General features: G+C 36.4%; 1 protein-coding gene across 4 annotated transcripts in view; it reads right to left on the reverse strand.

The window, feature by feature from the left end:
• PEX1 (peroxisomal biogenesis factor 1) overlaps nt 1-14,742 on the reverse strand; it is a 73,385-nt gene that overhangs the window by 17,681 nt on the left and 40,962 nt on the right. For 3 of the 4 annotated variants that reach the window (XR_009053127.1, XM_057730975.1, XM_057730973.1), the window contains 10 exons: nt 14,505-14,601; nt 12,192-12,362; nt 10,567-10,721; nt 8,562-8,612; nt 8,252-8,441; nt 7,649-7,815; nt 6,053-6,187; nt 2,974-3,038; nt 455-597; nt 269-372 (listed from right to left, as the gene is read on the reverse strand). Coding sequence is in view for 3 of the 4 variants with exons in the window: in XM_057730975.1 (XP_057586958.1) it covers nt 269-372; nt 455-597; nt 2,974-3,038; nt 6,053-6,187; nt 7,649-7,815; nt 8,252-8,441; nt 8,562-8,612; nt 10,567-10,721; nt 12,192-12,362; nt 14,505-14,601 (1,278 nt within the window). In the remaining variant the exon portion in view is untranslated. The remainder of the gene's footprint in view (nt 1-268; nt 373-454; nt 598-2,973; nt 3,039-6,052; nt 6,188-7,648; nt 7,816-8,251; nt 8,442-8,561; nt 8,613-10,566; nt 10,722-12,191; nt 12,363-14,504; nt 14,602-14,742) is intronic. The other variant, XM_057730974.1, reaches the window with a different exon arrangement.

The raw sequence follows: 14,742 nt of genomic DNA on the forward strand, positions 1-14,742 counted from the left end.
GGACATGCAATACTTGGTTTTCTTCCTGTTTTTCCAGTTGGCCAACAATGAAAGAGTATAAAGTTTTCAGACTTGCATGGAATGGCTGGGCCAAAGAAAGGCTTTGCATCTAGTTCAGAATCTTTTCATGCTGTGAGAAAACACTGACTAAGGCCTCTGCTGAAAGCTGGTCTTCTAAGGACAATTGCTATTACCTGGCAGAAGTAAAGTTCACAAGGAAAGAGTGTAGCATTTGTTGGGTTTTGGACTCAAAATATGAAATTGTCACCTGATCAGGAGGAGGACAGTATACACATTTATCTAGTCGGCCAGGCCTGAGCAGGGCAGGGTCAATCAAGTCAGGGCGACTAGTAGCAGCCAATACATAAACACCTGGGGAGAAAAGTAAAAATTCTTTACTAAATCCTAGTGAAATTTTGTTATAAGAAGATATTTCTGTATTTACAGTTATTACCCTGTAAGCCTTCTACTCCATCCAGCTGAGTCAGCAACTGGTTAACTACGCGATCTGTAACTCCTGTATTATCGTGGCCTCGTCGAGGGGCAATAGATTCAAATTCATCAAAGAAAAGGATGCAGGGCTTTGCAGCCTGCGCTCTGGGAAAACAAAAAATATTTCATATCTGAATAGGACTTAAGTTTGCAAAATAATTTCATATATATATCTATATCTGTATAACATATGCACACATATATATATTTATGTATTTAATTCTTCACAACAAACCCTTAAGGAAGGCAACGCATACGTAATTATCCATTTTCAGTAAACTGGATCGTACAGAGGTCAGGGAAGACTCATGCCTTCTGGAGAGAGACTAAAACAAAAACCAGCCTTATCAATAAATGAAATGCTTCCTTGATTCTTACTACAAGTAAACTTTTTAATATGCTTATTGGCCCCCTGCACTGCTTTTGTGCAATGTCTTTTCATGTCTTTTGTCCATTTACAATTTGCAAGCTTATTATTTTCATTTTGTTTTGTAAGGCTCTCTGCAAAATATTTTTTAGTTATACATATTACTTTTTTTCTAACGAACTTTGACATTTAGTTTTATTAATTTATTAACTAATTTTGTTTTAATTAAGAAGAAAGTAACATAAGTTCCATCTCTGGTAAAAAGATGGACTAGATGTCTGAAGAATCACCCCAATACAAAATATGTGTCATGTTGATTGGAAAAAACCCAACAAATATCTTATTAAACACATGGCAAGTAAGAAAAATCTGGGGCCAACAACAGATTGGATTACCTGTGCCTTGAATGTGTGGCAAAACTCTCTTAAAAAAACAACTAGATCCGATGCTTGATCTGTACAAGGATTTTTAACTAGAGACCCATTTTTTTCCTACAAGTTATAAGACTATTCAGATTTTGTTTCTTCTTTGCTTGACTCTGGTCAAATATATTTTGTCTATGTTACCCAAGTTTCAAATATACTGGCATCAAGTTTATAATATTATTTGACAATATTCCCTTATTATCTTTTACATGTCTGGTATATCTTTTAGTCTTCTCCCTCCCCTCACCCTTATCCCTAATGTTGTTTTGTTGTTTGTTCATGCTTTCTTTCTTCTTGATCAGTCTTGCTGGAGATCAACTGTACTAGGTTTACAAAACATATTTGGGTTTGTAAACTTCTCTACTGAACTGTTTTCTATTTCACTAATTTTTGTTCTTTATTATTTCCCTTTTTATTTTCATTTATATCTGTATTTTTCTAATTTCATGAGCTGGATACCTAGTGATTAACTTTCCATTTTTTCTTTTCTAAAAATTAAAAGCTATATGTCTTCCTTGAAATAAGTTTTGCAGCATCTCACAATTTTAATAAACAGCATTTTCCTTATTAGTGCTAATTATTTTCCATTAGATCTTTTACCTATGATTTAGTCTTTTAAAAATATCTAAATGTATGAGGGGGGGTTATCCTTTCTTGATTATTTTAACATATTTTCAGAGAATAGAGTCTTTATGATATTATTTCTTTGAAACTTATTGCAATCACTATGTATGGCCTGACATATGGGCAATTTTCAAAAGTGTTCCAGGTATGCTTGAAAAGAATGTGTATTCTCCAACTGTTGGGTACATGTTCTAAACATGCTTATTATTTAAATCTTCTAAATTTTTACTATTTTTTAAAACTATTTTTTAACTAATTACTGAGAGCTGTGTTAAAATCTTCTACTATGAAGGTGGATCTTTCAATTTCTCCTTGGAGTTCTGTAAATTTTTGCCTTAAATATTTTGAAGTTATAGTATTAGATACAAATAATTTTATAATTGTAATATATTTCTGGTAAACTGAACCTTTTGTCAATATGTGGTTGACTGTCTTTATCTGTAATAATGCTTGCCTGGTATAATATTCTTTTCTTAAATTGGGTGGTAGAATATTTTATTATTCTTTAAACTGTATATGTACATTATACATATTCTCCTAATTGCATATTTTAAAATAAAATTTTAGTGGAATGGAACAAAGTAGCTTTTTCATTTAGAAGCTTCCTGTAACACCATCACACTTAAATAATTGTTTTCACTCTTAAATATTAGCCTCTGTATTCATATGTATTTTCATATAAATGCAGTAATAATTATACTCTATTTTAATTAAGTTGACCACATGGAATCTTAATTTATAAAAGAGATAAACTGGGGTAATTATGTGCTTCACATACTTTGAGAATCCTTGAATAACCACTTATGATTCCACTTTCAGCATTTCAGAAACATTTCTACTGTAAATATAAAACCAAATAATTTCCAAAACTTAATATCAAAAATGTTTTATATTTAAGTGGTATTTGGTAAAATAGTGAATTTTTGTTCTCCAGTTTATAAACAACCCACATAAATCACAGGTTTCAAACATCAGTTTTTCAAAAAAAAGTGAAGACCAAAAAGCATTGACTGATAAATAACCACACAGTCAGATACTTAAAAAAAACATTCATTGGGAACTAACCTAATAAAAATATCCCGAACAGCTTGTTCACTCGCTCCAATATATTTGCTGAGTAACTCTGGCCCCTATTAGGTAAAATAAAATTAAATTAGAATTCAAAACTATCTAAAAACAAAGTATAATTTTTGTCCATGACCAGGTCTAAATGCAATAATAGAAAATTTTTAATATACTTAATGGATTTCTCTGAACTACATTTAAAAAAATTAATGCGGCTAGAATAAATATCATACCACAAGTCATACACTTGGCGTTTCCTTTGCTTAGAACATTTGTCCCCAGAGAGTCTCATGGCTCGTTGCTTCATTTCATTTAGATCTCTGACGAAACGCCACATCCTCAGAAAGGCCTATGCCCACTCCAGCTGCTTTACATCTCCTTCCCTTGATTGTCTTCCTACACAGTACCTACACCACCTGACAGTATATTATACATTGAATGTGTCTATCTGTATATTGCCTCTCTCCACTAGTGGAATATAAGCTCCAAAAGGGCAGTTTTGTTATTGCTGAATTCCCCAGTGCCAAAAACAGTGCCTGCTACACAAGTACTGAATAATTATTTGTTTAGTAAGGTAACGAATGGTTTAAAAAGGGAAAATGTCCCATTTATCTCAAGTCTTTGGAGACTCCAAAAAATATGTAATGAGACATGAATTATTTTAATCAGCATTTCAATTACTGAAACCAATTTATTTGCTCAGAAGTTGAAGATATTCTTCCTAAAAATCAAGTGAAAAAACTTTCAAAACAAACTTTACTCAATAATGAGGACAGCCTTTCCTTAAATTGGGATGTTTTAAAAAACTGAATAGACCCTAAAATGATCTCCAGTGAAAAATCATCAACTCAAAAAGACCAAAAACTGATCAGGATATGTGACCAAAATAAAGAATTTCTAATACTCAGCCATCTAGATATCTATTCATATACAGGTATTTAATTATATTTTCTCAGTATAGTCAAAGAACTACAGAGGATGGAACAAGAAATAACTAAGGCAAAACGTGAGGAACAAGGCAACACACTGGGGTCAGTGAGAGGCCAGCCTTTGGCGCCTGCCTCCTAGCACCCCCCCGACCTACATGGCCTCAGCTCTCTACTGAAACCTCTGCACTGAGAACGCACCCCAGCTGTGACTTCAAGATTTACTAAAGGGGAGAGATACGATGTCCTCCCTAATGGAACAATCTAAAATACATCAATATTTGCAAGTGTTAATCTTGGAAATTATATGTTTAAAAAAAAACAAAAGTAGAAAACTACATTGTAGTGACAAGTGAAAAAGAAGACTATGGTCACAATTATTCCAAATTCCAGAAAAAAGAAGACAGGAAAATTTAAAAGTTACAGCTCCTCATCAATGCCAGGATACCCACGTAAGCAGCTCACAAAAACTCATGTGATAAAAAAAAGGGTAGGCATAACCCAACTGCAAATTACTAAACTGGCTTTCGGATAATAAATCAATTTTGAATAATATTACAATACAGGTTTCCCCTGCTTTTTGAAGTTTGCTTTACACTACTTCGCTTTTATGAAAGACCTGCAACAGTAACTGTTTGCTAACAAAGAAATCCAAAGAAAATTTCCGCGTTTATGAAAAAGAGTGAAAAGCGAAAATAGCATTCAGTATTTGTTTTGCTATGAGACACTGCAGAGGCAGCACACACCCAAGCAGCAAGAGTAGTGCCATCAGGCTTCTTCCCGAGGAACTACACTCAGCATCTCAGCACCCAGCCATCTTAGTTTTGAACTGTGTCTGAGCATCTGTGCTTTATCTCAATTTGTTTTGTTCATCCATTAGCAAGATATGTCTAATTGCTTCTTTGCTTTACACCATTTCAGTTTATGGAAACATTTCATAGAAACACGATGTCTGGATGGTGGGGGAAAATCTGCATGTGATTCCTTTGCCTTGAAATGCAATCACTCTTTGGCAAATGAATATTGCTGGGGTGATATTCACTGCACAAATAAGACATCACGCCCCAGACCATAAAGACACAACAGTGGTGGAGTGTGAAGTATTACCCAAAATGATCTGCTAGCATGTCCTTTAATTATGACACTCACCTTATATCTGAAAAAATTTTAACTTGGTGTGACACAGCAAGGGTGAAATAAAGCCAACAAATAACACAACCATAAAAACCCCAGCCTCCTGCCTTAGTGTGGTCTCCAGATCCTAGTCCTCTAGGTTTTCTTCCACCTTCAAGTTTGCTTTTATCTGAATATTTATACATAATTCTATTTCATAATGCATGAAGATCTGCCTTAAGCAAGAACATAATAAGCCCTACAAAGAGATTCAACTTCCCACACAGCTTGATAGGTGGAACACTGTTCCTACTAGTTTTCCAAATATGAGACTAACCCACTCTCAAGGAACATAAATGGTATCGGCAAGGATAAGGAGAAATAGGTACAGTCAGTCACACACTGCTGGCAGGAATGTAAAATGGTGCAGTCACTGTGAAACACAGTCTGGTGGTTCCTCAAAAAGTTACGCACAGAATTACCATATGACCCAGCAATTACACTCCTGGGTATACATGTATTCCAAAGAAAGGAAAACATATGTCCACATAAAAATTTGTACACAAATGTTTATAGCAGCGTTATTCATAACAGCCCCCAAATGGGAACAACCCAAATGTCCACCAGTGATGAATGGATACACAAACTGTGGCATATCCACACCACCTTAAAAAAGACTGAGTATCATCCAGCCATAAAAAGTACTGAAGTAGTGAGGCATGCTACAACTTATATGAATCCTGAAAACATTATGCTAAGTGAAAGAAGCCAGACACAAAAGGTGACACATTGCATGGTTCCTTTCATATGAAATATCTAGAACAGGCAAATCCAGGAAGACAGAAAGCAGATCACTGGTTGCCAGGGCATGGAGGGGACAGAGGATGGGCTGAAAAAGTTTTGCAACTAGAGAGAAGTGGTGGCTACACAGCATTGTGAATGCATTAAATGCCACTGAACTGTATACTTTAAAATAGTTAATTATGTAAATTTGCCTCAACTAAAAAGAAAAAAGAAAAAAAGAAAAATGCCAAACATACCTTGACACTAATAAAATTCATTCCACTCTCTCGTGCAATTACTCCAGCTAGTAAGGTTTTTCCTGTTCCAGGAGGACCATACAACAGCACTCCTGTCCTTTGTCGTATGGGCAAGTTTGCAAATAATTCTGGGTACTGAAAAACACAAAAATATGACAAAGAGCTCAACTCTAAAACAAATAACTAAGCAGCAGCCAAAGATCAATGTACAGAAAAAAGTACTTGGATGGTAACAACTGCCATCTTTATGACAGTACAATGACAGAAAAAACATTCCTACTCAAAATAATAAATGAACGCAAAGGAACTACCATAGATTTTTCCCAACTGGACCATTGATTACATTCCACATAAAATGCAAATAAATGCATCAGAACTTCTTTCCATTTTTTCCTTTTTCTCCCCCCCAAACACCGTAATAGTACTACATTAAGAAAATTAAAAAACAATCTTTTAGCAAGTATACCGCCTTCCACTTGTATGGTTCAGGGGGCGAGGTATGACAGCTATGTATATTCAAATATACTCAATCAAAGAAAGAAAATAAATAACAGAGAAGCATGTGTAATGGTAACAGACAGTAAAATCTCCCAAGAGTCTCCATGCCAAACAAATAATTCACTGCTTTTAAATTACCTTCTAAATCACCAGCTTCTCAGCAAGAAAACTTTTTGAACAGGTAAGCCAGACATCAGGCTACTGTCAGCAATCTCCTGGTCTCCTCTGTTAGGTAACCTATTTAGTCCCACGTGTTGACAAAATTCCAACATCATCTCGACCTCCACTCTACTATGAAGAGGCCCCAAAGTCAGCACTTATGCAGATGGCCTCACATATCTGGATACTGATGCTCGGTGCCCACATCCAGCATTTGGGGTCATGATTCGCAGGCAAGTACTTCCCATGCCCATGTTCTCCCAAACAGGCTTTAAACCACCAGTCCTGGGCTGCACTCAATATGTCCCAGGCCCCACTAGACAGTTTCCAGGACTGTCTGTAACCGAGGTCCTTATCCACTTCTTTATTTCTTTGGACGGGTCGCTAATCTCATACAAAGATCCTTATCTCTTAGGTTTCTGATTCAAAAACACCACCTCCTAGATTCTACTTTTGATCTTCTAAAGGACAATCTAAAACTGCTCCCTTTATCCTGCTGTCTGCTTAGTCTATGCTGCCAAATTCATCTTTCTAGACTGGCAACCAGAGTCTGGAAATCTGGTTTAATCCATCAGTTCTGTGGACCTAAATGACTCTCCCATCTCCCAGTATATTCTTATCTGCGTCTGCTCAGCCCTAGCTGACACTTCATTTGCTTTAGTACAATCTGAATGATTCAAGAAAAAGACAAGAACTCTGAAATTCACATCAAAATGTGTTTACTATAAATATCACCCCAGCTTTCTTTCTAGGCAAGGAATATATCAAATACTTTAAAAATCTGTAAGAGTGCCAAAAATAGGACTGGATATTTATTTGGTAGAAATAAATACTTGTTGGATCAAATGGAGATTGGACAAGCCAACATATACAGCCAGAGCCAATGATTCAGTGGTTCTTCTAGGAGTAGGTAGTACTTGATTTTTTTTTTTTAAGTACCTTAGCAGGTAACTGGATAGTATCCACAAGTATCTGCCGAACTTCATGTAATCCACCAATCTTATCCCAGCCCAGGTCCCTAGGTTTATGCAGGTTGACATTTCGCAGAGACATGGGAATAAATCCTTGGAGAGCCTTTTGGAAGTCCAATGTTGTTAAAACTAATTCTGTTTAAAAATAAACAAAACTTCTTTTGGTAGTCATATTTGTACATGGATTTTTCAAAGCATGCTGTCATACAGTTGACTTCTCTTACCCATTTTCCCCTCCCTATCCCTTCCCTTCTAGTAACCACCTCTCTGTTCTTTGTATCTATGTGTTTATGTTTAGTTTGGTTTGTTCATGCGTTTTGTTTGTTTGTTTTTTATGTTCCACATGTGAGTGAAATCATATGGTATCTGTCTTTCTCAGTCTGATTTCACTTAGCCAATCTTAATTCAATTAAAAAAAATGCCATCAACTTAGCTGGAAATGCCAATTTTCTACTCGAATAGCTGCTCACTTGAATACTAAAATTGAATATATTTAACTCATCCTACTACAGTTACATTTCTCCACAATGGAAAGAAGAGTCCAAATTTTGGTTTTAACAGTAAAACTTACCTTCCCTGGTGGATATACTCTGATGAGAGAGACAAGAATGTATGGCTCGATCCACAAGCACTGTAAAATCTCTAGCCAAAAACCCTTCTGTTTCTTTAGCTATACGCTGCAGATCAAGATCAGTGAACTTGTTCATATCACAGTCTAGTTTATTTTTTATTACATTATACACAATTTCACATCTTTGATCCTAAAGAAAAAACACAAAATTCAGATTTATAGTTTTACTCAAGTGCAAATTTTTGTACATGTGTTTTGAGAAAAATCAGGTTGACAAAATCTACAGGGACAGAAAGCAATTGGTGTTTACCTGCAGATGGAGTGGAGGAGGGATGGACTGCAACGGGGCGCTAGCATACATCTAGGAGGGACGGACATTTTTGCTACTTTAATTGTGATGGTTTCATGGTATATATATGTTAAAACTGATCAACGTGTACACTTTAGTGAGTTTGTCTTCACTTATACCTTAATAAAGTTGTAAAAAAAAAAAAAACACACACTGATAAATGATTGCTCTTTCTTTCTCCAGTGAGATTTTTCTTTTGGTTCCTTTAAGAATATTTTGTTGTTGTTATCCCTATAAAACATAATTCTAAAAACATAGTCAATGACCAATACAACTACCATTCTGTTATGCTTAATAACAGGCATGATATTTTTGTTCTTCAATAACAGTTAATTAGCACAGGGTCTGAATATTTAGAGTAGACGCTAAATAAGAATTTTAAATAAGAAGTTAAAATATGCTTGCCTGTCCCAGAACATTCTTTGAGTGCACTGCCACTAAAACATCAGTCTCCAAAGGAATGATGGGCTGTATGTGCTTGTATATATTTGGTCTTTGTCTTGCTTCTGGCACAGATCTCCTAAAACCCTTAAGACATCCTAAGTGATAAGAGTGATAAAGGTGTGTTGATATTCACAGCAAACCCCTTTGAGCGACACCAGAGTTTATGTTAATGAGGTGACTTTTGGAAAACAACTAAGTATAGGGGCTGGTCGCCAGGGCAACCAGCTTAGACTAGAGGATTGAAAATTTCAGTCTCACCCCCTGATTTCCAGGGAGGGGAGAGAGACTAGAGGCTGAATCAATGCCAATAGCCAATGCTTTAATCAGTCATGCCTCTGTAACAAAGCTACCATAAAAACCCTAAAGGACAGGGCTTGGAGAGCTCCCAGGCTGGAGAACCAGAACACTTCCACGTGCCACCAAGCGAGGCCCCAAACTCCACAAGGACAGAAGCTCCTTTGTTCCAGACCTCATTCTACATATCTTTTCATCTGACTGTTGATTTGTAACCTTTAATATTCTTTGTAACAAACTGGTGATCCAGTGAGTAAACTAGTTTCCCAAGTTCTGTGAGTTGTTCTAGCAAATTAATTGAACCCAAAGAGGGAGTGGTGGGAACCTCTGACTTATAACCAGTCAGAAGCACAGGTAACACTGGCATCTTAAGTGGAGGGCAGTCTTGTGGGACTGAGCCCTTAACCTGTGAAATCTGACGCTATCTCTGGGTAGACAGTGTCAGAATTGAGCTGAATTGTAGGACACCCAGTTGGTGTCCAAGAATTGCTTGGTGGTATGGGGGAAAAACCCCACATGTTGGAAATGGGTGCCAGAATATTAGTGCTGGTAAAAAAAAAAAAATTATTTAGTCTAATTTTTAAAAGAAGAAATGCTTAAAAAAGCTAAATATGTGAGGTGATAGATGTGTTAACCTGATTGTGATAAATATTTCACAATATATGTATATTAAATCACCATGTTGTACACTTTAAATATATATAATTTTCTTTACCAATTATATGCCATTAAAGCTGAAAAAAATGCTAATTTCCACAGTGTATTTACAGATTTTACGAATGCAAAATGAAGCAGTTCAGAATTTTTAGGGTTTCTGTTTCTTTTTAAATGGAATAAAAAAAGAAAACTTTAATGAAAAAAAAAAGAGGTGTTGTTTTCAAAAAAGACATTTCCTTGGAAAGTACCTGTAATACTTCAGATGGTTACAAATGAAAATTGTGCATCTAATACCAAAACATTCACCGAAGGACAATTTTTAAGTACCCTTAAGATCACTAACATAAGCATTAGTTTAAAGTTATAAATTAATAAATTGAAAAATATGTAATTTATATAAAAAGGGACATATGGGACGTCCCTGGTGGTCCAGTGGTTAAGATTCCACATTTCCACTGCAGGGGGCATGGGTTCCATCTCTGGTTGCGGAACTAAGGTCCTGCAAGCCGCACAGCATGGCCAAAAAAAAAAAAACCACATATTTTGACAATCTTCATAAGTAGTATGTTACCTGGTCAGGAGGTTGAATATGCTGGACACATTGAAATACGTGAATTCCTTGAGCAGAAACAAGTAAAGGATGTAGAGACTGTTGCGACTGGCTTGTAGCAATCAGTGCTACCAAACTTCCCATGGAAATAAACTCTTTCACCACATCGTTCAAAACTAGAATTAACCAATATAGTGTAAAAGCTTAGTACATAAAAGCATGAAATTTTAAAATCATACATTCGTTAAAAATAATAACCTAAAGTCATGCTTTAAGGTGGAGTATGAATGGAATGGCTCTTTACCTTTTAAAAGTTAAATCTTCCATTCATTCATCAGTTTATCTACTGAGGACCTAATATTGGCCAGACTCTAGTCAATCTAATGAAGGAATAGAAAGTACTGTAAACTCTGTATACTCAGAACAATGCCTAGTGAGGTTCCTTCTTCTGGATCTTACTAAGTAAATGAAAAGGGGTCTCTGAAATAAATATTATAGAAGGATGATAAACTTTCATATTGTGTTTTATTAAGTAAGCAAAATATAGCTCATATTCCTGTGACTTCCTGAACAATCTCTTTCCACCCTAGCTCTTGCAAGGTTTGGCTGGTATGAGGTTAGAAATGAAACAGGCATTAATAACATATATTTGAGTCCTGACCTAGCAATCTGCAGCATTCCCTTAAACACTAAACCAACAAGTCTAGCAGATGCTACAGGATTTCAAATGTGAGATTAATACCAGTTTACGGTAATAACGCAAGCCACAGTGATTGCACTTTGTATCTATTTCATCTCTTAGGGGTCTTGAGACAGCTGAATGACACCAAATCCTCCAACCCTGACCCTGGCCCCACCCTCTCCTTGAACCCTAAGCTCCAGGCAATGGAGTATTGTCTAACATACTGTGATTTCTTGTACCTCTGCACCTTTGTCTGTGGACCACGTTTCCTTTGCATCTTCATTAGCCTAAAACTGCTCAATGCTGACTTCTACTCCTCCGTCAAAACTCATCTCAGTTATGAACTCCCCCCAAAAGACTTCCCTGATAATTTCCTACCCACACCACCCCCAATTTAGTGTATGTGCTCCTAATGCACCCTGTACACACTTCTAGCAGAACATATCCTACCCACTTCCTAGTTGTGTCATCCCAGTCAAATTACATAATCTTTGAATTTCCATTTACTCTCCTGTAAAACCAGGAGAATATCTGCATATAGAGTACAAAGCAACCCCTAGCCCTGAAAGGGCAGTCAACACATGGTAGCTATCATTATGACTATTAGTCTTCTGTACTAACATTATCTGTTTACTTTTATTTCCCCTCCAAGACTCTGAGAATATAGACTGTACACAAGCAATAGAGAAATATTTGTCAAATGAACAAAGCAAGAGTAAATGTGTACAATTCAGCAATTTCTAAAAAGTGGAGGAGAATGAAAAGCCCCCAGAGACTAATGAGAAGTTGTAGAATTTTCACACTGCTCTGACTCAACCTTAGAATGCTAGCAGAGGCCTCAAAAGCAACACATTACATAACACATATTCTGTTCTCTAAAGAGAGCAGATTTACTACTGAGACTAAAAATACTGTCTGATAAAAGAAAAAGGCCTGCAGCTAGTGAGTGAATGTATTACGATACCATGTGCGAGCCGCTGACTCTGCACAGCCTCAGGACTGTGCTCGTGTTCTGGGAGAGCAGACAGGCCAACCACGAGATCCAGGTCGTCCAGCAGAACAACAGAAGGCTGTCGCCATGCCGCCTCTGAGAAAGCTGCCTCTAGGGTTTTTTGTATGTTTTCAAGCCTTTTTCCTTAACACAGAAGATATGAAATGGTTTTAATGTTATTTGAGGGCTGGGAAAGTTCAGGCTCCCCTTGAAAGCATTAGAAAAGCTCAATATTGATATGACTATGAAAATTCAATCAACACAGCATTTTGTTAATAAACCAATCACTAAAATTTGTTAATAATTAACATGGTTTAATTAATACAGCCTCAAAGGACTCAGTAAAGTACTAAATTTTATAAAACTGAAAAAAGGAATATGCTACTATAATTTCTATACATATGTATTTATTTATATCTGCCTCATTCCATGGAGAATTTCAGATGGCTTACGACAAAACACTAAAATAAAAACAGGATGTGCAAAATATAAATGAAAGTAGGGGATCAAAAGTCAGATAAAATCAAGCACAAAGGTAGTCACCTAGAGATCCTAGAATTGCTATATTTGAATCATTAATTTGGCTTCAATCTTCCTGGTGAATTACAAACTTTTAATTTTCAAAAAATAAAGAACATGCCAATTCATAAGCCAATGTAAAGAGTTCCTGTTACTTAGCGCTTAAACAAAATTTTCACATGAGGCTTTAAGCAAGACTATGTCTCTAAAACCACCTTTATAGAATATGAAGTAATGGGTTTTCAAAGGCTATTTCTTAGTTTCTTATTGTATACTAGATTAATTAAAAAACAGAATAGGGACTTCCCTAGTGGCACAGTGGTTAAGAATCGGCCTGCTAATGCAGGGGACACAGGTTCGATTCCTGGTTTGGAAGGATCCCACATGCCTCGGAGCAACTATGCCCGTGTACCACAATCACAACTACTGAGCCCACATGCCACAACTCCATGTGCCCTAGAGCTCACGTGCCACAACTACTGAAGCCCACGAGCTCTAGGGCCCGCATGCCACAACTACTGAGTCCGCGTGTTGCAACTACTGAAGCCCGAGCACCTAGAACCTGTGCTCTGCAACAGAAAAGCCACCACACCAAGAAGGCCATGCACCACAAAGAAGAGCAGCCCCTGCTCACCACAACTAGATAAAGTCTGCATGGCAACGAAGACTCAACGCAGCCAAAAAAAAAAAAGCAAAGCAGCCCCCCCCCCCCCCCCAAACAAACTAGTTGGGACTATATGGTAGTGGTAGCCAAGGCGGGAGGGGGGAGGGGATTATCTACTCAGTAAAATCTCTCTGATTTTTAAAAAACTGAATAGATAATAACATAAAGTTAAAGACTTTCAAAAGTATAAGCACACAGTTAACCCATGAACAACACAGGTTTGAAATGTGCAGTTCACTTTTTTTTTAGTTCTTTAATAAATTTTTTAAAATGGAAGTATAATAATACATAGAGAAAAGTATACAAATTATAATGTATAGCTCAATGAATTTTCATAAAAACACTCCCATATATATATATAACCATGACCCAGAACAGATCAAGGAATAGAACATTTCCAATATATATGACACCTCCTTCATACCCCTCTTAGCCACTACCTGCCCTTTTTCCAAAGGCAAGCACTATTGTGATTTACAATATCATAAAAGATTTGCAAGTTCACTTATACATGGATGTTTTCCAAATGTAAATACTACAACACTACACCACTCAAGGTTGGCTGAACCTGTGGATACAGAGGAACCACGTATACAGAGGGATGACCATAAGTTAGGCGAAGATTTTTGGTTGCATGGAGGGTTAGTGCCCCTAACACTCACACTGTTTAAGGGGCAAGTGTATATGGTAAATTGTAAGTCTCCTCTTTGCTGTCCACAGCCACCCACTTTCCCTCCCGAGGCAGCCACCCTACTAGTTTCCCAAAGCAATTCAGAGGTAATCTATACCCATTAGAGTAGACTCTAAATACTAACTTTTTCAGAGTGCTGTAAATTGGCATTTTCAGGAATATAGCCTACAAAGAGTTTTGGCTAGGTAAAAAAAAAAATAGGCCCCCATCAAATATTGAGAGTTTTAAGATTTTTATTAAAAACATTAGAAAGCCAAAGATTTAAAATTTTTAAGAAACTTCAACGACTAAATGGCAAACAGAAAAGTTAAATAAAGATTAGATATTTATATTTATTAGATTAGCAGCATTAAATAGTAACATTTGTTTCCACCAAAAAAGAGATTTATGTAGACTATTACCATATTCATACCTCGTAAAGCTTTACAGTCAACTATTTCCACATGGGCATCCAATATGTCAAATGCTTCTTTACAGATTGCCTTCGCTAAAGTTGATTTTCCACTCCCCTAGAAAATAATTGCTTTATTAGAACTCAATATATTCAGTCACAGAAATAGCCTCTGTCATTGCGGTAACCACTAAGATTCAGCCTCATCAATTAAGTATATACTACACCATGTTATATAACAATTGCTAGTTGGGAACAC

This window comes from Hippopotamus amphibius, chromosome 4 (genome assembly GCF_030028045.1).
Source record: "Hippopotamus amphibius kiboko isolate mHipAmp2 chromosome 4, mHipAmp2.hap2, whole genome shotgun sequence".
Lineage (NCBI taxonomy): Eukaryota > Metazoa > Chordata > Mammalia > Artiodactyla > Hippopotamidae > Hippopotamus > Hippopotamus amphibius.